The sequence below is a fragment of the Equus asinus genome, chromosome 20 (assembly GCF_041296235.1).
Source record: "Equus asinus isolate D_3611 breed Donkey chromosome 20, EquAss-T2T_v2, whole genome shotgun sequence".
Taxonomy (NCBI): Eukaryota; Metazoa; Chordata; class Mammalia; order Perissodactyla; family Equidae; genus Equus; species Equus asinus.
The window spans coordinates 53,344,214-53,366,833 of record NC_091809.1 but is presented as its reverse complement, the minus strand read 5'-3'; the positions used below and the strand labels follow the sequence as shown (position 1 = coordinate 53,366,833).

At 34.3% G+C, this 22,620-nt stretch overlaps 1 protein-coding gene across 2 annotated transcripts in view; it reads right to left on the bottom strand.

Annotated features, from left to right (window-relative positions):
• RDX (radixin) overlaps positions 1–22,620 on the bottom strand; it is an 85,210-nt gene that overhangs the window by 17,789 nt on the left and 44,801 nt on the right. Inside the window, exons 10-14 of one of the 2 annotated variants that reach the window (XM_044751941.2) lie at positions 21,709–21,839; positions 13,992–14,152; positions 13,024–13,116; positions 8,448–8,690; positions 7,346–7,506 (exon numbers count right to left, since the gene is read on the bottom strand). In XM_044751941.2, the coding sequence (XP_044607876.1) occupies positions 7,346–7,506; positions 8,448–8,690; positions 13,024–13,116; positions 13,992–14,152; positions 21,709–21,839 (789 nt within the window). Of the gene's footprint in view, positions 1–4,904; positions 7,507–8,447; positions 8,691–13,023; positions 13,117–13,991; positions 14,153–21,708; positions 21,840–22,620 lie in introns of those variants that run through there. The other variant, XM_044751940.2, reaches the window with a different exon arrangement.

Sequence of the window (22,620 nt, the reverse complement as noted above, 5' to 3'; positions counted from 1 at the left end):
TTTTTGGGAAGACAATGCATTGGTATCTCAGTTTCTAGATCTGATTCCACAGAAATACTCTGAAATAGACAATCTGATTCAGAAGTATGAAACTGCTTATAAAAAACAAAGCACAAGTATAAGACCTGAAATTAGAACTCAGAATCGAAGCCATTTGTGCTTGGGTGTCTTTAATTTCTAGTTCTCGTTTTTGTACCACTAAAGAACACAGTCCCAAAACATCATGAATAAAAGAATAAAAACAAAGGTTGAAACTGTCCCAAAAGAGGTCACTTGGAAAATAGGCAGAAGAAAAAAACATTACTACATACAGCAAACATGAGAGCAAATTACATCTAGCTATTTCCTTGAAATGCTCAGAAGGTAGGGCTGTAATTCATTCCCATGCCCACAGCCTTTCTTCAGGCTAATTACAGCACATGTAGTTCCTCTATGAAGCTTTCTGTATCCTCTGCACTTGCTAGTATACTATACATAGCAGCACGAATTTTCCTTCGGAGCAAAGTTTAGTTATTATTCCTTTCCGTGACTGCGTTCCCAAAGGCACCACATGTCTTCAAATCAAATTAAACCAGAAGATTCAAGTCTCCAGAAATCCCTGGCCCGGCTCACTCCAGCTCTCCCATCCCACAGTCAGTGCACAGCGAACCACATTTTCTATTCCAGTCAAGACAGCCTACTTTCCATCTCTCTAGACTCTAACCACTGTACATAACATATGTTCTGCTCTGCTTTTCAGTAATACCATCCTCATCAAAATAATTTTTTCTCTTTAACAAACATGAAGACTAAAAGCACAGGCAACAAAAGGGAAAAATAGATAAATTGGGCTTCATCAAAATTAAAAACTTTTCTGCATCAAAGGACACTATCAACAGAGTGAAAAGACAACCCACAGGAGAAAATTTGCAGCTCATATATCTGATAAGAGATTAATAACAGAATATATAAAGAACTCCTACAACTCAATAATAAAAAACAAACAACTCAATTAAAAAGCAGACAGAATGTGAATAAACAAACACTTTGGCAAAGAAGATATACAAGTGGTCAGCAAGCACATGAAAATATGTTCAACGTCAGAGAGAAAAATACATCATTGGAAAATGCAAATCAAAACTAGAACGAGATACCACTTCATCTACCAGGTGGCTATTATCAAAAACAAACAAAAAATAACAAGTGTTGGTCAGGATGTAGAGAAATTATGCATTATTAATGAAAATGTAAAATGGTGCAGCGGCTAAGAACAATAGTATTGGCAGTTCCTCAAAAAATTAAGCATAGAATTACCACATGATTCAGTAATTCCATTTCTGGGTATGTACCCAAAAGAACTGAAAGAAGAGACTTGAACAGATATTTGTACACCAATGTACAAAGCAGCATTGTTCATAACAGTCAAAATGTGGAAAGAATCCAAACGTCCACTGACCAATGAATGAATAAACAAAATGTGGTATATACATCCAACGGAATATTACTGAGCCTGAAAAAATAATAAAATTCTGATACATGCTGTAACATGGATGAACCTTGAAAACATAGTGCAATAAGTCAGACACAAAAGGGCAAATATTATAGGAGTCCACCTATATGAGGTACCTAAAGTAGTCAATTCAGAGACAGAAAGTAGATTACCAGGGACTGGGAAGAGGGAGGAATGTGGAGCTAGTGTTTAATGCATACAGAGATTCTATCTGGGATGATGAAAAAGTTCTGGAGATGGACAGTGGTGACGGTTGCACAACAAGGTGAACGTACTTAATGTCACTAAACTGTACAGTTGAAAATGGTTAAAATGGTAAATCTTAGGTTATGTATATTTTAACACAAAAAAATGAAGATTCAAATGAAAAGTAACTCCATTAAACTCCTCAATATTTAATATAGTTATAACTAATTACTATACTTAACTGGTTTGTCAGTTGTGTAAAATAAATGAGTCTTCCTAGAAAGTTAGAAAAACTTTTAAAATTAGGCACTTTATTTTTTAGGATATCTTTAAATATTGACCAGTATTTAAAATTTGACCTATAAAATAAAAATTAATTTATCAAAGAACAAGCATACTTGAGAAACTATCCTGTATACTCTTCTTCTCTATCAGTCACTAATTTTCCTCTATCGATCTTACATTGTAGTATTTTCTGTCATCATACAATTGTAGCTTTTATCCAAATGAGCTAAAATTTAAAAGTAAATAATTATATAAACGGAATGACGGCATACAGGTTTCCAATGTTAGACTTGAATTACAGAGACTTTTCAGTATAAACAAAAGGAAAGGGAGGGAGGAGGTATTGCCTTAAGAGTCTAAGGCACACACGCACTGCTAGATCTAAAACAAAAGATAAAACATCTTAAGTTGCAAAAAAGTTGAAAGATATCGTGGTATACATTATAACAGTGCAAGCAGCATTTCATATAATAAATCCATGTGTTATCAAAAGGAACTTTCTCAAGGATCATCACATAAATCTCAGAAATTGTGATCCCATATTACCACTAGGAAGATGGATATTGGCTATATAGACTTAGTAAACGAAAACCAGTATCACTATTTTTAGGAGCAAACTAGATGACATGCATAAATAACAAAGTGAATCTAAATTTTTAAAATAATCATTAAATAAAAGTGAACAATTAGAACAGAGTAATAAAAATAATAAATTACATGGATGGAAGCAACTGACTAGATAAAAGCACGGAAGAATCTGGGCATACAAATAACATGAATCAACCAAATGGTGTTGCCATCATAAAGAAATCTAGTATTGTAACGGATTAATGCAAATGATCTCAGAGCTAAGATAAATTAATATTTGAAGTTCCACATTTTAAGATAAGCCAAAACAAAGAGGTCACAGCCATTCTAATTTTGCTTCTATATCCTAGAACATAGCAGGTGCTTGATAAAAACGTATTGGCTAAATAAGGTCATTAACTAAGAACCTGGAACCATTTAGTGGCTATTGAACTCCGGAGGCAAACATAAACCTGAATTTACAAGATATGCCATAGGGTAATTATCTCAGTAATGATCTTTAACCTTAAAATTTTATGGGAAATAATGATGGATACTTCAACTCCTAAAGTAGTATATACGTAACCTCAAATCAGGAAACTCTTAATCACCAAGTTTAAGGGAGGTTAAAACATTGAGGTGACAAAGCAAGGAGTCATGATCTTTCTAGAGGGAAAATGGCAGTTTTTAAAATCTTGAAAGATGGACAACTAAGAAGCAGGTCCACTAGGAAAAAAACGGGAATTAAGATTATTTAATTGGAAAAGCCAAGGATGGGAATGTGATAAGCTTTGACATAGGACACACTACTATGAGAGAATTTTTCCTTGCTACCAGTGTAGAATGTGAGGAGTCAGTTTGCCTTGACATTTTATGAAGTTAACAAAACATCTGCAGAATCCACTGCGCTTTTGAAACGTACTAGAATACCATCATTCTACATGGTAAACTACATAAGAATATTTGATAACCTTCTGGCTAAAAAAAAGAATGAAGAAATAAGAAAATGCTAAAGTTCTGTTCATTTAGAACATAGTTAAAGATGAAGGGAACCTGTCTACCAGTGTAGTTCCATAGTTAAATGTTTTCCTTTATTCTTTTTTTCCCCCACTGTGGAAGATTGGCCCTGAGCTAACATCTGTTGCTAATCTTCCTGTTTTTTTGCTTGAGGAAGATTAGCCCTGAGCTAACATCTGTGCCAGTCTTCCTCTATTTTGTATGTGGGATGCCACTACAGCATAGCTTGATGAGCAGTGTGTAGGTCAGCACTCAGGATCCAGATCCACGAACCCCAGGCCACGAAAGCAGAGAGTGTGAACTTAACCACCATGCCACCAGGCCAGCCCCTCCCTTGTTCTTAATAAAGATATCTAAGCTTTGGTTTACTAATCAGTTCAGTAAATCAATGCTAAAGGCAGAAATTCTGTATACTTAAGCTTTAGATTTTAAAGATTGTTTTCATCATGTATAGACAGAATGAGATGCTTTTGGACCTAAAAAGTTTTTTTATATTATCTTCATTTCTAAAAACATCACCCATCAACAAGGTAATCAAAACTGAGACAGAAAGTGGTGGGCATTTTTTATTTTTAATCACAATATTAATATTGAAACTCTTTTCTAATGACGATCAGGAGTGAGTTCCAATACAGTCTAAGATAACTTTGTAAGTGGTAATTCTAGCTAAGGAAAAACTGAGATATAAAAGACATATAAGGCAAAATCTTACATAAAATTCCCTTTACTTTTTTGATAGGATCAGAGTAAAGAAAACACTACTTGCCTTTGGGAATAGAAATAATAAAGTGATACGTAAATATTACTATAAACTGAGAAGATACCTGGCTTTTACTATCAGAATAGATTTATCACTTTGTTTAAGAATGATCTTTATGTTAAAAATTAGTAAAAAGCTTTTACAAAGAGAATTAACTTCTAAAATTATGCTAACTGCTCTGTAACGTAGCTTTGAAGTAAGAATACGTATTTAAGTAAATGCACTTAGTATACAGTTCGTTAAAGAACATTAGCATTTTAATAGCAAGATTAATCAAGAACAATGAAACTATTTTCCTTAGGAAAAAGAAACTAAACACTATAAAATAAAAGCAATAATTGGAAATCTTAACTGATTTTATGTTATCAAGAGAGTCAATTTAATTTAATTAATTTTTCCGCAGAACTAACAATCGGTATTACTTCCATACCAAAAGAGATATAATCTGGGGGAAAAGAGTAAATCTATGAAGATTTTGACATTTTCCCTATCCACTTCTCATTTTTAAGATGTGATGATTCATAAGTCTAACAGAGATTATAACTTTCAGGAAATATACAAGAAATCCATGTTAAATAACAACAGTGGACCTCGAAGGCATGAGCTTTTGTCACTTTATTGTTAACCAATGAATGTTATCCAAAATTATAGATGTAATTGTAACTTAATTGTACAACACAAAATTATGCTAATGGTAAAAGCCTGTTGGAATTTACCAAATACTCATTAATATATTTTTACATTGCTATATGAACATGTGCTCTCAATTGCTAATAATAAAAGTTATAATTGGTTTAATCACTATGAAAACCTATATTGCAAATAGTTGTTCCTGTTTAGAAAAATTCACACAGCTTTAAAAATGGATTAAATCCATTTTAATCCTAATCTACAAATAGATTATAAACAGCAAATATAACTGGTAATTTTTCAACACTGATATCACACTGATGTGACAATGGTAGTGCACACAATTCAAAATGAAGAAAATTAATAAAAATCCAACGGAAGTCCAAGTTTTCCCCTTTATGGCAATTGTTTTAACGCTCTGGAAAAGTGAACACAGGCTTGAAAGCATCAACAGCAGCATTCACCCTCTAGTCCTCTAGCATGCTGCAAGCAGAAACATTCTCTTCCACAGTATTTTGAAGCATGTGCACAACCACCGTACAACAGTCACTTCAAAGGTAACCAGTTATCTTTTGTCCTACAAAGTCCAAAAAATATATTAAATGCAACCTTTCCTTTTCATTATGTCTGCCCAGATTAATCCTTTTAAAGTCAGCAAAATCAAAAAAGCACAAGAGATATTTTCAGACACAAGTTGGATCTACTGTGCATGAAAAATGTTTAACAAAATGGCAATTTTAATAGATAAATGTAAATTTGAGTGCATAATACCAAATGGAAAGTAGCTGAACCACCCAGAGAAAACAAGGCTTTCCTTATCTCCAAATCTAGATATTTTACAATAAAGAAAATGTTAGAACACGTGAGTATTAGAACATCTTTCAAACAGGAAAGATTTCCTTGTAAGACATAATTGAGCTTAATATAACCTAACATTATAATTTCTAAAATAGGTTTGAAAAAACAAATTTAAGTATTCTTAGTTAGAGATTGAAAAAAATAAGCACAATGATTTAGAAATCAAATATGCTAAAATGATTATGTAACAATTACATCAGGAAATGAAGGTACAGACATTCTTCACATGCTACAAGGGAAACCTCTCTCCCTCTCTCACACACACACACACACACACACACACACACACACACACACACACACACTCTTACTTCCTCAGGCATACAACACCCCTCCAGGAAGATAGTATACCAGCAAGATCTTACAATTTTAGTACAAAGTCCCACAATTCAGCTCAACAAAAAGGCAGTTAAAAATTTAGCACTCTAAGATATTCTGAAGATAAAAGGAAATCTCAAAAATATTCCTTCATGATTGAAACCATCACTATGTATTATAAAACATACAGCTGACACTCTCTGTTGTGTTTGAACAACCAGTCATCACAGGTGTAGTAGTGAGGTAGTATTTATTGTCCCTTCTCTGGGACTAATGTTTTCATAGGCTGCCCTTCCAGAAAGGTCCAAGTTCTTTTTAATGATTATAATCAATTACCAACAAATGATATTTTCTTTTATTAAATATCTCTTTGTCTAAATCAATCTATGAAAGAACAAAACTTTTAAATCTTTCAAAGATGACTGTTATTTGCAGATAACGTTTCATCAATAAATTTTCCTAGGGACCTACTACCTGCTGTCTACACCTTTGTGAATTGGTAAGTAAAGAAAGCCAAAGGGTGACAGGAGATGAAACACCAATCAATTCAGCTGTCAAAGATGACTGTAATTAAGTAAGCAAACATCAAATATCCAATAATGTAATTAAATTGGGATTTAAAAACTTAGCCACCAGCTGCACACTACACCATTCAACATTCTAATCCTCTTCATGATTGATATCTGTTTTCTCACAATGATCAAACACTGTCCACCCTGTCACCTACCCTCATTTTAAACACTACCAATGATCTGTATGGTGGTATGGCAAGATACAAGGAGACATTGAGAAAATATGAATGAGAAAGAATGTGAAAATATGTGCAGATAAAACATGGGAGGGGCGAGGAAAACCAGAGCGCTCTACCTAAACACTCATTAAGTAACCATCATCCTTTGAAACATACAAAGTGCTTAAATCACACATACACATTGGTCAGACGTGATAATTAGTGTTAATCTTCAACAGAAAAAAAATGGAAAATGAAAATCGTGAAAGGTGATGGAACACTGTTCTCCATTCCCTGGCCCAAAAAAAAAAGGAAAACCAAACATGATATCACACTGCCTTAATGTGGAAGAGTTCCCCTTAGATATGTCTTTTAGTCACCACAGTCAAACTGGTATAAGTGCTTTGGCAAGGTGGGATGCACTCCATCACATCTGCAAAGGCCTGCTTTTCTCTGTTGGTGGTTCAGCTTATGAAGAACACGTATGCAAAATAACAGCTCTCACATTGCTTCAAACTCATCAATACGCTGCTTTGTATTGCCTTGTCGAATCTGTCGCAGAGTCTTGTACTTATCACGGCCTGCTTTAACATTCTCAGCATGAAGAACATCATTTTGTGTTTTCTTTGTTTCATCTCTGGCTTGGGCTAATTCTGAACTTAATGCCTATGTTTAAAAAATAAAAATTATGACTATGATTTTTTTCCTTAGATTTTAAAAACATGAAAAAGTTTAAAGACAAAAACATACATATAACAAATCTGACTTTTTTAGTACATTGAAATTTCCATTGTAAAATCTTTTTCTTTAAAGTGTGTAAGTTTGTTTTACTTTTAGTAATAATAGGGGTAGTGGTTAGGAAGGAATACTCATGGCCTTTCATTTCTACACTCATCAACCATGACAATTTTTTGTATTATTCTAAATTTCCTTAAGTTTCTCCAACAATACTTGAAATGACTTACAAAACGTGCAATGTAGCCATTATAGAATAACGTATAGATAAAAATCTACACCACTAGAAACGCTTTCTCCAAAAGTCTTAATATTTTATTCAACTATCACCTCACTTTCTTTATTAATATTTAAAGATTTCACCAATTAAAAATTATAGAACTTACCTGGAAAGAAAGTTTAATATTAAAATTTCCTATTTTATTCTAATTATGCAAATTTAATAAACTGACCTTTCACCATTATAAAATCTGAACAAATAATTCAGATGATATAATGTCATACAACTAGTGTATTAAATTTTCATTGCCTTTAATATATACTTTACCATTTAAAAATTAAATTCATTTGCTTTGTAAACACAGCATTAAAATATTATCTTTTAACAAGAGTCAAGCTATAGTTAAAGAATAACTTACTGGTTAAGGCCTGATTACACAAGACTAACAAACAAGGGTGTGCTAACAGGATCATACAATAGATGAAATGAAATAATGCAACTGTAGGCCAAGCACCCACAAAGCAATCACAAGACCAGCTAGTGTTCAAGGCTTCCACAAAATCTAATGATCATTTTTAATAAGTGTAACTTAATAAAAAAAGAAAATGTAAACTATATTTTAAACGTGCATACAACTGCAAATTTTAAATACCTGGAGTTGCTTCTTAACACGCTCATTTTTCTGTGTTTCTGTTACACGTTCCTCCTCACTTCTATGGTTCATTACCCCATCATTTGATAATTCAGCGCTAGCCTCAGCATTATTCTCATCATGTTCATCATGTTCATTTTCTGTCGGAGGAATGACCGGTGGTGGTGGAGGTGGAGGGGGGGCAGACATCACAGTTTTTAACTCTTCTTTGGTCTTTTCCAAGTCTTCCTGGGCTGCAAAAGCCTGAATATTATAAAATAAGTTTATCAGCAACTTACTTTGAAAACTTATAATTAAAACAATCATGCTATCCGTCCTTTCTAACAGAAACTATATTGCAGAGTAATGAAAATAGACCCTATTGATGAAAGCTCTATTTTTATAGAAGAATGACAACAGGTAGGAGTGATAGAATTTAAAAACATCACTTTGCACACCCTAATAGAATTATTAATTCTGGCAAGGATTATCAATTGTTGCTAAAATTGTTCTGCAAATAGTCGATGAGAAATGGATATTAGTACAATGCCAAAGAATGCTACACCTAATAGATTACATTTTAGCCACAAAGAGGAAAATGTAACCAGACAGTGGAGGAATCAGACTGTCATTATTCTATTCCAATGATCAATTAAAATCACTAATGGTGGGTTAACTAGATACTGTCTTCTGATATGATACAACAGAAGAATCCAGCATCATTCATTATTTGAGTGACCATATCATGCTGGTTTGCCTGGAAAATCTTGCATTACACTGTTGTCATGATGTCATGATTAATAAAACTCCCTTTCACTCTCAAAAATGTTCTAATTTGGATGATAAACTATATGGAAGTCTTACCTATAAGGCACTGTAGCCAAAAACTTAACTTGAATCATTCAAGGTTTTAGGTCTATCTTCCAATTTACAGGAAATATTAACAATAAAAGGACAAGCTGAATGACATCATGAGGCAGAAAGTAGACAAATATAAGAGGAGGGACAATCTGAAGGTCCTTTCAATTACTTAGTATCCTAAAAAGAACTGGCCTACTTTAAAAGAGATTTAGAGCAAACAGACGCAGTGCAAAGTCCTACTTTGGACACTGGCCTGGCAAATTATCTATAAAGGACTTCTTGGGTCAATTTTGAATATAGTCTGCCCAGAAATATATATATGGACAACTAATTTACGACAAAGTAGCCAAGAATATACAGTGGGAAAAGACAGTCCCTTCCATAAACGGTGTCGGGAAAACTGGACAGCCACACGCAAAAGACTGAAACTGGACCACTATCTTACACCATACACAAAAATCAACTCAAAATGGATGAAAGATGTGAACCTAAGACCTGAAACCACAAAACTCCTGGAAGAAAACTTAGTTGCTCCTTGACGTTGGTCTTGGCAATCATTTTTTGGATTTGACACCAAAAGCAAAGGCCACAAAAGCAAAAAGTAAACATGTGGGACTACAGCAAACCAAAAAGTTTCTGTACAGCAAAGAAAACCATCAATAAAATGAAAAGGCAACCTACCAAATGGGACAAAATATTTGCAAATCATATATCTGATAAGGGGTTAATATCCAAAATATACAAAGAACTCATACAACTCAAAAGCAAAAAAAACAAATAATTCTATTAAAAAATGGGCAGAGGATCTAAATAGACATTTTTCCAAAGAAGACATACAGATGGCCAACAGATACATGAAAAGGTACTCAAAATCACTAATCAGGGGAATGCAAATCAAAACCACAATGAGATATCAACCTCATTCCTGTTAGAATGGTTATTCTCAAAAAGATAAGCATTGGCGAGGATGTGGAGAAAAGGGAACCCTTTTTCTTGTGCATAATTGGCGGGAATATAAATTGGTGAGGCCATTATGGAAAACAGTATGGAGGTACCTCAAAAAATTAAAAAATAGAACTACCATATGATCCAGCAACTCCACTTCTGGGTATTTAACCAAAGAAAAGGAAATCACTAACTCAAAAAAATATATGCACTCCCATGTTCACTGCAGCATTATTTACAATAGCCAAGATATGGAAGAAACCTCTAAGTGTCACAGTGGATGAATTAATAAAGAAAATGTGGTGTATACATACACAATGGAATATTATTTAGCCATAAAAAAGAAGGAAATCTTGCTATTTGCAACAACATGGACGGACCTTGAGGACGTTACATTAAGTGAAATAAGTGAGGGAGAGAAAGATAAATACCATATGATCTCACTTATATGTGGAATCTTTTTTTTTTTTTTAAGGTATGCTTTCTGTTGAGGAAGACTGGCGCTGAGCTAACATCTGTTGCCAATCTTCCTCTTTTTTTCCTCCCCGAAGCCACAGTACATAGTTGGATATCCTAGTTGTAAGTCATTCCAGTTCTTCTAGGGGAGATGCCACCACAGCATGGCTTAATGAGCGGTGTGTAGGTCCACACCCAGGATCTGAACCAGCAAACTCCAAGTCACCAAAGCAGAGCACAAAAACTTAACCACAGCCACAGGGCTGGCCTCTATACATGGAATCATAAAACAAAACAAAACTGAGCTCATGAACACAGAGAACAGATTGGTGGTTACAAGAGGTGGGTATGGGTGAAATGGGTGAAGGAGATTAAAAAGTATATAAACTCCCAGCTATAAAATAAACACGTTCTGGAAATGTAATGTACAGCATGCGGACTAGAGTTAATAATATTGTATTGCATATTTGAAAATTCTTAAGAGAATAAATCTTAAAAGTTTTCATTTCAAGAGAAAAAAATTTTACAACTATGTACGGTGATAGATGCTAACAACTTATTGTGGTGATCATTTTGCAATATATATAAATATTGAATCATTATGTTGTATATCTGAAGCTAACAAAATGTTATGTGTCAATTATATCTAAATAAAAAACTGAATATAGTCTAAAATTAGATAAGATGAAAACTGACTAAAATGGAATAGTATGCACAATATGACCTCACTCTGAACATATAAATGTGTATGCATACACATACGCAAACAGGAAAAGATCATGGAGGGATATGCACTAAGGTGTTAAAATAGTGATCCTAGTTTGTAGGAATGTGATTTTTCTTTTGTGTGCATTTTCTAATTTCTACAGTTCACAAGATTTGCCTCTATGATATGTTATTTTTAAAAGTTTATGTGTTTCAGGGGCTGGTTCCGTGGCCGAGTGGTTAAGTTCACGTGCTTCACATCGGTGGCCCAGGGTTTCACCAGTTCAGATGCTGGGCACAGACCCAGCACTGCTCATCAAGCCATGCTGAGACGGCGTTCCACATGGCAGAAAGAAACACAAGACCCTACAACTAGGATACACAGCTATGTACTGGGGGGCTTTGGAGAGAAGAAGGAGGAAAAGAACGAAGATTGGCAACAGATGCTAGCTGAGGGCCAATCTTTAAAAAGAAAAAAGTTTATTTGTTTCTATAAAATTCTAATAAAGAAAGTAGTGTAACAGTGGGTTAACAGAGTTTTATTCCTTTTGTGGAGTTATATACACATGAATACATAATTCTCAATATATCAAAAACTTACTTATAAAGTTTAAACTGCTATAAAGAAAATTTAAGCTAAGAGTGAAAGAAACCATATTCACATTTTATTTTAGAAAAGTCATATACCTTCGGGTGTACAAAATTATTATTATAGTTCCATTTAAGAGTTAATGTTATTTAAAGTTTGAATTAAACTCTTATGATTTTAAAATCCCCCAGGCCTCCAACTAAAGCCTGATTTTTCACTTGTGTGCTATTTCAGACAACAGTGGTTTCATCTACTTGGAAACTCATATTAGAAATCTCAGTATCATCTTCACTGCATCCCTCTAATTCAACTTTATATCCGATCATTTGGTTGCCACACCCTTTTGAGTTTACCACAAAATGTCTCTCAACAATTCCTGTTCGTCTTTACTCTGTTACATCCTAGCTTTGGGTCTTTAGCTCGTAAGTAATCCTACCCATCATCCCAATCCATCCTTCAAACTGATTGCTAAGTTATTTTTATAAAATCATACCTGATCACACTACAATCCTGTTTTGAAACCTTCAGAGCCCAATGTCTACAAATACTCCCCATAATCTTGCTTAGCAGGGCATTTATTTAAAGCCTTTCACAACCTAATTTCCTCTCTAACTTTCCAGCCACATCTCCCAAAATTTCTGAACCTATAGTCTAAGCTTTGCTCACTTACTGGTTGTCCTCACATCTGTCATACTTCCTATACTCATTCAGTTCCCCTGTCTGGAATGACTGTCTTTTCAGTCTCTAACCACTCCCAATCTTTCCTACCTCAAAATTGAATTTATTTTATTCAAGACCCACCTTTAACTTATAAGGGCTTCCCCAACACCTGCCTCATTCCCACAGAAATTAATCACCTCTTTTGTATTCCCAAAGTACTCAGCTTAAATCAATAGATTAATATTTACTACAATACACACAGATATCTCTTCCCCTCCAAATTGTGACAGTATCTTATACTCAACTCTATAAATTCAGCATACTGCTGGGTACAAAATGGGTATTCAATAAATGACAGTGAATGAACAAACAAATCATTACTTTGTGCTGCCACTCAGTAGCTTCCTCTTCCTTTTTCTTCTTGGCTTCCTCTAGAAGTGCAATCTTGGCAGTGAATTCAGCAAGTTCTGCTGCCTAAAATGAACAAGATAATTACCAACACTAAAAAGCTTAATATATTTCCAATAATTTATATTAAGTCGTCAAAGCTTTAATGTACAATCTTGGGCTGTTTTACATGTTTTTCTTAGACAGACTTCCATTTTAAAAAATGGTAATATTTCTTTAAAATCATAAATATTTACAATAGGTCTAAGGAGCTAATAAGGAGGCAAAGTAAAAGAAAATTATTAATCTACAGACTAGTTATTTCTGTTTCAGTAGGGGGAACTTAAAATGTGCAACTTAGGAGCTACTTTTTAACTTTTATCAATAATATATTTGCTAAAGCCTACAAAAGAAAAAATTGTATTTATATAATGCTTTATAAAGAGCATTTTGTCAAATAATCTCATTTGATTCCCCAACAATCCTATTAGGTGGTATTACTCCTTTTTCAAAAGGGGGGATCTGAGGCACACATCAAGTAAATGCTTGAACCAATATTTAAATCCAGGATCTTCTAAGTGTCATAATACTCATTATTTGCAAGTCCACCAAACAAACAAAAAACCCAATCAATTATGGCCTACAGTTATCTTACAGGAGTTAGAACATATTGTCAATTTATCTAAAGCAAAACACGCCAGTGGCTTATGCAAAGTTTAAGTGAATCAGAATCTTTTGTCAGCAACAGATTCCACTTATCTTTTATTCTGTTTTGCTTTTAGTTTTTTTTTAAAAGGCAGAAATAGAATTTCTAGGTTTATTTCCACCCTTTATTATTAAGTTACTTGTATCTTTGGTTTGCTTTCCAGAAGGTATAATATACTCAGTCTTGCAAGGTTCACTCCATGCTTTTGTCTAAATTATTCTTTTTCTCTAAGGCAGAACTAAGACAGGCGCCTTACTAGCTGCTCCTGATTTTTCATCTGGTCGGCAGCTTGTTTTGCTATAGCAGACTTGGCCTCTTCAGCAGCTCGACGCTCCTTTTCAAGCCTTTCTGCTTCTTCTTTCGCTCGTTTTCGTTCCTGGTCCAGTTCCAGAGCTTTTCGAGTCTGTTCTTCTAGTTCTGTCAAATATATGTATATCCCACAAAACAATGTTTAATTCCAATTATTCTCAATATCAAAAGAAGCCAAAATAGTAGCAAGGAATCTAATCTGTACAGCTTCTAAGAATTAGCACAACTACAAATGAACACTTACCTTGTTTTTAACTTGGCAAAAGCCTAACAATTAAAAAAAATCTATTACATAATTAAATATGAAGAAATGAAAACCCTCTGTAATTCAAGTTATGTCATAAAGCTAGAAGCACATCCTCTATTTTATTTTTTAAAAAATACTCTTTCCAGGCCAGCTGGGTGGCGCAGCGGTTAAGTGCGCAAGTTCTGCTTCAGCGGTCCAGGGTTCACCGATTCGGATGCTGGGTGCGGACCTATGCACCACTTGGCAAGCCATGCTGTGGTACGCATCCCACATATAAAGTAGAGGAAGATGGGGATACATGCTAGCTCAGGGCCAGTCTTCCTCAGCAAAAAGAGGAGGACTGGCAGCATATGTTAGCTCAGAGCTAATCTTCCTCAAAAAAAAAAAAGAAAAAGAAAAAAAAATCTCTTTCCAGAGCCAGCCCTGATGGCCTAGCAGTTAAAGTTCAGTGCGCTCTGCCTTGGCAGCCTGGGTTTCAGTTCCCAGGTGAAGAACCACACCACCTGTCTGTCATTAGCCATGCTGTGGTGGCAGCTCATATGGAAGAACCAAAAGACCTTACAACTATACATGACTATGTACTGGGGCTTTTGGAAGGGCATGGGGAGGAAGAAATAAGGAGAAAGATTGGCAACAGATGTTAGCTTAGGGCGAATCTTCCCCGGGGGGGAAATAAAAATCTCTCCAAAGTTTTATTCTCAACAACTTGCCATCTGTTCCAAAAATCTATAAAATAACACACTTTAAAACTTACATAAGTTTTTACTTATCTTAAACTAAGTATCAGATAAATAAGCTCATGACATTAAGATTGAAAATAATAATTCTAATTCAATATAGGAATTTTGATGTGAATTATATGAATTACTGAAAATTTTGAGTTATTAGTACACAGCCATTCCTCAGGCATGAAGAAAATTAATATCTGCAGATGAATGACACAGATTTTAATCCTTAAGTGTACAGATCACACACACAATTCTCTTTTCTTATTCTAATGAGTTAAATGAGAAAGGAAAATATCACTAGCACAAAGCCAAAAGTTTTTAAATGAGTTTATTTAAATATTATTCTGACAAGTCTTGGTTAATAACAAGGACGTTTTGTGACAGAAGACAATAGAATGCCACCTATTAAGAGGGTACAATGTCTTAGAAAGAATGACTCTCGCTTTCTGCACACTATAGAGAAGAGGAAAAGCAAAATTTGTAAGTCATGAGCTTTGAAAGCTAACTAACATACACACTTCTCCTTACTATTCTTAATTTTGTTGGTCTTGGTCAGAATTAATTTAAATAACTGCAGTTAAGACTTGGGAGGTTTTGAGACAGTTAGGAAGGAAAATGACTCTGGTTAGGCTTTAAATATTGTAAAACTTCTATGAGGCTATTTGACCATAAAGAAGAAACATATATTAACAATGGATGTTACCAGAGCTGAATTCTAGGATTATTCACTTAGAATCTGCCTTCTAAAACTTGGATATCAAGCTAACCTACCAAACTTTTCTTATGGTTCATTTTTTCCATCTAGTTGACTGATATATAAAATAAAGCCCACAAACATAAACTGAAAGCCATGCCTCTGAGAACAGGAACACGACAAGGGTGTCCACTCTCACCACTCTTATTCAACATAGTACTGGAGGTTTTGGCCAGAGCAATTAGGCAGGAAAAAGAAAATAAAAGGAATCCAAATAGGCAATGAAGAAGCAAAACTCTTGCTGTTTGCAGATGACATGATCTTATATATAGAAAACCCTGAAGAATCCACTGGAAAACTATTAGAAATAATCAACAACTACAGCAAAGTTGCAGGGTATAAAATCAACTTACATAAATCAGTAGCATTTCTATACTCTAATAACGAACTAACAGAAAAAGAACTCAAGAACATAATACCATTCACAATCGCAACAAAAAGAATACAATACCTTGGGGTAAATTTAACCAAGGAAGTGATAGACCCATACAACAAAAACTACAAGACCTTCCTGAAAGAAACTGATGACATAAAGAGATGGAAAGACATTCCATGCACATGGATTGGAAGAATAAACATAGTTAAAATGTCCATACTACCTAAAGCAATCTACAGATTCAACGCTATCCCAACCAGAATCCCAATGACATTCTTTACAGAAATAGAACAAGGAATCCTAAAATTCATATGGGGCAACAAAAGACCCCAAATTGCTAAAGCAGTCCTGAGAAAAAAGAACAAAGCTGAAGGCATCACAACTCCTGACTTCAAAACATACTACAAAGCTACAGTAATCAAAACAGCATGGTACTGTACAAAATCAGGTCCACAGATCAATGGAACAGAATTGAAAGCCCAGAAATAAAACCACACATCTATGGACAGCTAATCTTCAACAAAGGAGCTGAGGGCATACAATGGAGAAAAGAAAGTTTCTTCAACAAATGGTGCTGGGAAAACTGGACAGCCACATGTAAAAGAATGAAAATTGACCATTCTTTTTCACCACTCACAAAAATAAACTCAAAATGGATCAAAGACCTAAAGGTAAGACCTGAAACCATAAGGCTTCTAGAAGAAAATATAGGCAGTACACTCTTTGACATCAATATCAAAAGGATCTTTTCGGACACCATGTCTTCTCAGACAAGGGAAACAATAGAAAGAATAAACAAATGGGACTTCATCAGACTAAAGAGCTTCTTCAAGGAAAGGGAAAACAGGATTGAAACAAAAAAACAACCCACCAATTGGGAAAAAAACATTTGCAAGCCAGATATCCGACAAAGGGTTAATCTCCATACTATACAAAGAACTCACACAACTCAATAACAAATAATCAAACAACCTGATCAAAAAATGGGCAGGGGACATAAGAGACATTTCTCCAAAGAAGATACACAGATGGCCAATAGGCACATGAAAAGATGTTCAGCATCACTGATCATCAGGGAAACGCAAATCAAAACTACACTAAGATATCACCTTACACCTATTAGAATGGCAAAAATAACCAAAACAAAAAGTAACAAATGTTGGAGAGGTTGTGGAGAAAAAGGAACCCTCATACACTGCTGGTGGGAATGCAAACTGGTGTAGTCACTATGGAAAACAGTATGGAGATTTCTCAAAAAATTAAAATTAGAAATACCATATGACCCAGCCATCTCACTACTGGGTACCTATCCAAAGAACTTGAAATCAGCAATTTCAAAAGTCCCATGCACCCCTTTGTTCACTGCAGCAATACTCACAAGAGCCAAGACGTGGAAGCAACCTAAGTGCCCATCAACTGATGATTGGATAAAGAAAATATGGTATATATACACAATGGAATACTACTCAGCCACAAAAAAGGATAAAATCGTCCTATTCACAACAACATGGATGGACCTTGAGGGTATTATGTTAAGTGAAATAAGCCAGATAGAGAAAGACAATCTCTGTATGACTCTACTCATATGTGGAAGTTAAACATGTAGACAAAGAGAACAGATTACTGGTTACCAGGAGAAAGGGGGGGTGGGGGCAGGCACAAAGGGTGAAGTGGTGCACCTACAACATGACTGACAAACAATGTACAACTGAAATTTCACAAGGTTGTAAACTATCATAATCTCAATAAAAAATAAAATAGAAAAAGAAAATCACAATGAGTTACCACTTCATACCCATTAGGATGACTATAATCCAAAAGACAAACATCAACAAGTGTTGGTGAGGATATAGAGAAACTATACATTGCTGGTGGGAATGTAAAATGGTACAGTCACTTCAGAAAACAGTTTGGCAGTTCCTCAAAAAGTTAAACATAGAGTTACCATATGACCCAGCAATTCCACTCTCAGGTTTATATCCCAAAGAAATGAAAACATACAAATACACAATAACCAGTACTTAAATGTTCATAGCAGCATATTCACAATAGCCAAACAGTAGAAACAACCCAAATGTCCAACAAAAGATGAATAAGTAAAACGTAGTATATCCACAAAATGGAATATTATTCAGCAATAAAAAAGAATGAAGTGCTTGACACATGCTATAACATGGATGAACCTTGAAACCATTATGCTCAGTGAAAGACAGTCACAAAAGACCACATTTTGCATGATTCCATTCATATGAAATGTTCAGGCAAGCTTAGAGAGAGAGAAAGTAAATCAGGAGTTGCCTAGGGTTGGGGGAGGGACAACTGGGAAGAAATGGGAGTGACTGCCAATGGGTTGGTATTTCTTTTAGGGGTGATGAAATCGTTCTAAAGTTATAGTGATGGTTGCACAACTCTGTGAATTTAATAAAAGCCATTAAATTGTACACTTTAAATGGGTAATTGTGTGGTATGTGAACATCTCAACAAAGCTATTAGAAAAAAATAGGGAAGGGGCCAGCCCGGTAGAATAGGAGTTAAGTTCACACGTTCTCCTTCGGCAGCCCAGGGTTCACAGGTTCAGATCCAGGGTGTGAACCTAAGCACCACTCATCAAGCCATACAGTGGCAAGCATCCCATGTATGGGGTAGAGGAAAATGGGCACGGATGTTCGCTCAGGGCTAATCTTCCTCAAAAAAAAAAAAAGAAAAAGACGACAGAGAAAAAAATAGGCAAGATTAAACTCTATGATGATATAAATCAGAATATAAGTCACATTTGGGGTGAAAGAGTGACTGGGAAGGGACACAAGGGAGACTCCCTAAGTGCAGGTAATGTTCTGTATCCTGTTCTGGGTAGTTACAGGAATAAATTCACTTTGTAAAAATTCATTGAGCCTTACAGCTAAGAGGTACGCACATTACGTATGCTATAGCACAATGGAAAAAAATTTTTTAATGTAACTACAAATTTCAAAAAAATCTCAGAAAACTAAGTTGGAGATTATTTACTTCCATTTGAGAAATTAGGAATCTAAGAAAATCAAGAGGTTAAAATGACTTGCTTATGGTCATATTTTAAGTAAATGACAGAATTAAAACTTGGCTCCTATCTGTAAACAATGTATACCTAAAGAGGACAACCCCTTCCTACTCACAACTACTCCTTTTATCACATTATCATGCTTATTTCCTTCAAAGCTCTTAAAACTACATAAAATGATTTTTATTATATGTTAATTTAATTGCTGTCGTTCCCTAATAAAGTGTAAGCCACCTGACAGCAGGAACCTTATCTGTTCAGCCCAGTACCCCGATACCTAGAACAGAGCCTCGTACACACTAGGTACTTAATAAGTATCCAGAATGAGTGAAATCACCATACCCCAACTCTTTCCTGTGGTGTGTCTGTTTGAAGGTGGGAATTCACTTTGATATCTGTTGGAATAGTAACTGAATGCAAGTCTGGCTGTATTATACTTCAAATACAGTCATTAATATATCTTAAGATGGTTAAAAAATGATAAAGAAAGATAAATAATTTAACAATGATGAATTATGGAAAAGCAAAATGGTAGAATGGTTCTATTTAATGATTTGTGACATTTCAAATAATAATGACTTCAATAAAAGAATTAAAAAATAAAATGACAATAATGAAGTATAGAAAAGTTTCTTCTCAAGAAAAAATTATATGTTCATCTACTAAATATCATGGCTTAGATGGCCAGAGTTACTGCATTTGAATGCAAATTTAGCATAAATTACAAGACAATCATGCAGATTTTAGGACAGCCTGGGAAAGCTTTATTATTAGGGGAAAAAAACAAAAAAACAGATTGTGTCCTCTGCCTTAAGAGGACTGATGTGACACTGTCTTGATAGGGATGCTCTATATTCTGTCTTATGTTCTATCTTCCTTATGTTTTTAAGTGCTTTACTTGAGTAGTTTTCTGTGTGTAAATCATTAATACTTTTATTACACATCCTAAATAAATAAGATTGAAAGATTTAGTAAGTAGCTATTCTCTCAGAAAAGGTATTACGTAAATGAAAAAGTGCTATCATTCAATCTTTTCTTTAAAATCAGACTGTCATAAATTTCTTTAAACTTCCCTTTTTAAAAACACACTTTAGTACATTCCAGATTCTTTTAAAGCCTTCTTCCTATAAAAGTACTGCTTATGCTATTCACACGGCACCTGGTACACATTATCTCCCTTTATTAATATTTATGTATAGATCTTATTTCTGCCAACCACACAGACTTCACTCCCATGCATGCTGTATATTTGTATCCTAAAACTCAGCAAAATAAGCGCTTCAAGAACGTCTGCTTTAATTGATGAAAAAGGCATCTAAAGTGGTAGAAAGAGCATCAGGTTGGGATTCAGGAAACAATTTCTGCCCTTCATGTTGTGGCCTACAAACAAGCCTCTTTACTATCCCTGCGCTTTGAACTAAATACTTTCTAGGTCTTTTCGAGCTCTGAGAAGTGAGGCTTCTAATGAGTTAGAATAAAACCCAGGTTTTTTCCTATTTTTTTCTCTTAGAAATATTATTTACAATCCTCTTAAAATTGGAATGATAAACCAATTTGTGGATTTATAGCAATCTTTGTGACTCCTCTTCTAGTATCATGTGCAAATTATTCTACTGACTGTTAAAGAGCATTGCTCCAACATGGTAAGCTGGTCTAAGAAATGAAAATAAACCTTGAATAAGGTTTATTATTTAATAAACGTTAAGTAGACTAATAACCTTATTCTAATTCCAGCAGAACTAGTAGCTGATTCTACTAGTTGTCAGGAAAGCAGGTATTAATTCTAGTTTTATAAATAGCATAGATTTCATGTTACCCTCAAGATCCTACTGCTTAGGAAGGAGGAAAACATCTTATTTTGCTATCTTTTTTGTTTTGTCTTCTATTTGATGTTTGAAAGTAGAATATTCTAGAGTTAATATAAACGACAATCTCTAAACCCAATGTATTCTTTCTATACACTGTAGCATTTTGGTTTACATACTCTAGGAAATAGGTTCTCCTAAACATATTACCAAAAACAACCAAAAAACCCACAACTCTTCTATATGTTGTGTATTTTTTTAAGATACTGAAATCAAATTTAGAGACTGAGTTTCAAAGGAGTTTATATAGTGAGAATAACTTAAAATGCCTTAAATTACTTAGATGACTTAAAGTACTTAAATATCCATAAAGCACTGCATAAATGCTTTTGTTTAAATGCCAGAAAGTACTGAAAATATATTTTTGTTGATGGAACCCTGAATAGTAGGAGTAAATAAAATAAATACATACAGTGATTTACAATATATAAGAGTGCACATGAAAATATTTGATTATTTAAATGAAAGAGAAAGAACACATAAGCATTGTATAGTTGAATAATGAAACATGTTTATGATCTGAGTCCACTAAGCATTAATTTGACAAATAGATGTAATTATTTTACATAAGACAAATAAGATTTAATAGTGGTTAGGAAATACTATTATCTGACCACAGAGCAACAATTTTGAATCCAATGTCAAAAAGAAATTTACCTTTCTGGGCTTTCATTGTCTGTTCTTCAATTTGCCTTAGACGTTCCATTAGCTCTTCCTTTTCACGTTCTATTCTTTCCTTTTCTTTTTCTGCTATTTCTCTTTTCTTCTTTTCATTTTCTAATTGCGCCCTTAAAAGGAATTGCAAGTGCCATGTTACAAATTAATAAATAGAAATTTTCACATGAAACCTAAGTACTAACTGAATCAACTAAGAAGAAACTAAAGCACAAACATTTTAACAGTTTCATTATATTTAGCTGTGTTCAAAAAATCATACAGTTAAAAATATAGGACTACTCTGTTATATATACATATACTGGATTACAATGTATGTCTTACTGTGGGGTCACAATAAATATAGTCAATGACTGTTAAAAAAATTAATAACAGTCATTTTAGGAAAATTCTCAAAGGACAAATTTAAAAACTGCTAGGAAAGTAAAACTGTCAAACACATCCCTTGTGTGCAAAGCATGTTTCTAAAGCAGACTTGAGTAGGGGGAAAAAAATGGGAGATTTATCACTTGTATAGTCAATGAACTTTGACAATCAATTATACGCTGGCACAAAAGGAATTAACTGCACAGTTGCCATACCCAAGAAAATGCCTTCTTTAGATTAGCAGCAGCCTTCCATTGCGGGAAATAACAAAGGCTTGAAGGGAGCACACAAGGCTGTTTCACTTTAAACAGTAAAATAACCTGAGAGGGCAACAATTTTCAATCATTAACAACAAATTAATACAAGTTTAATTTCTAAGGTAGTACCAATTTATGCTTAGATATAAGTTGGCAAACAGGTTTAATCTCCTTTGACAATTCCATTCGAATGATGGTAGGTATCTAATGCTGTTTAAAAAGATCTTCATGAGAGCTCGGTGGGGAAGACTGCCTCCATCATGTACCTGCA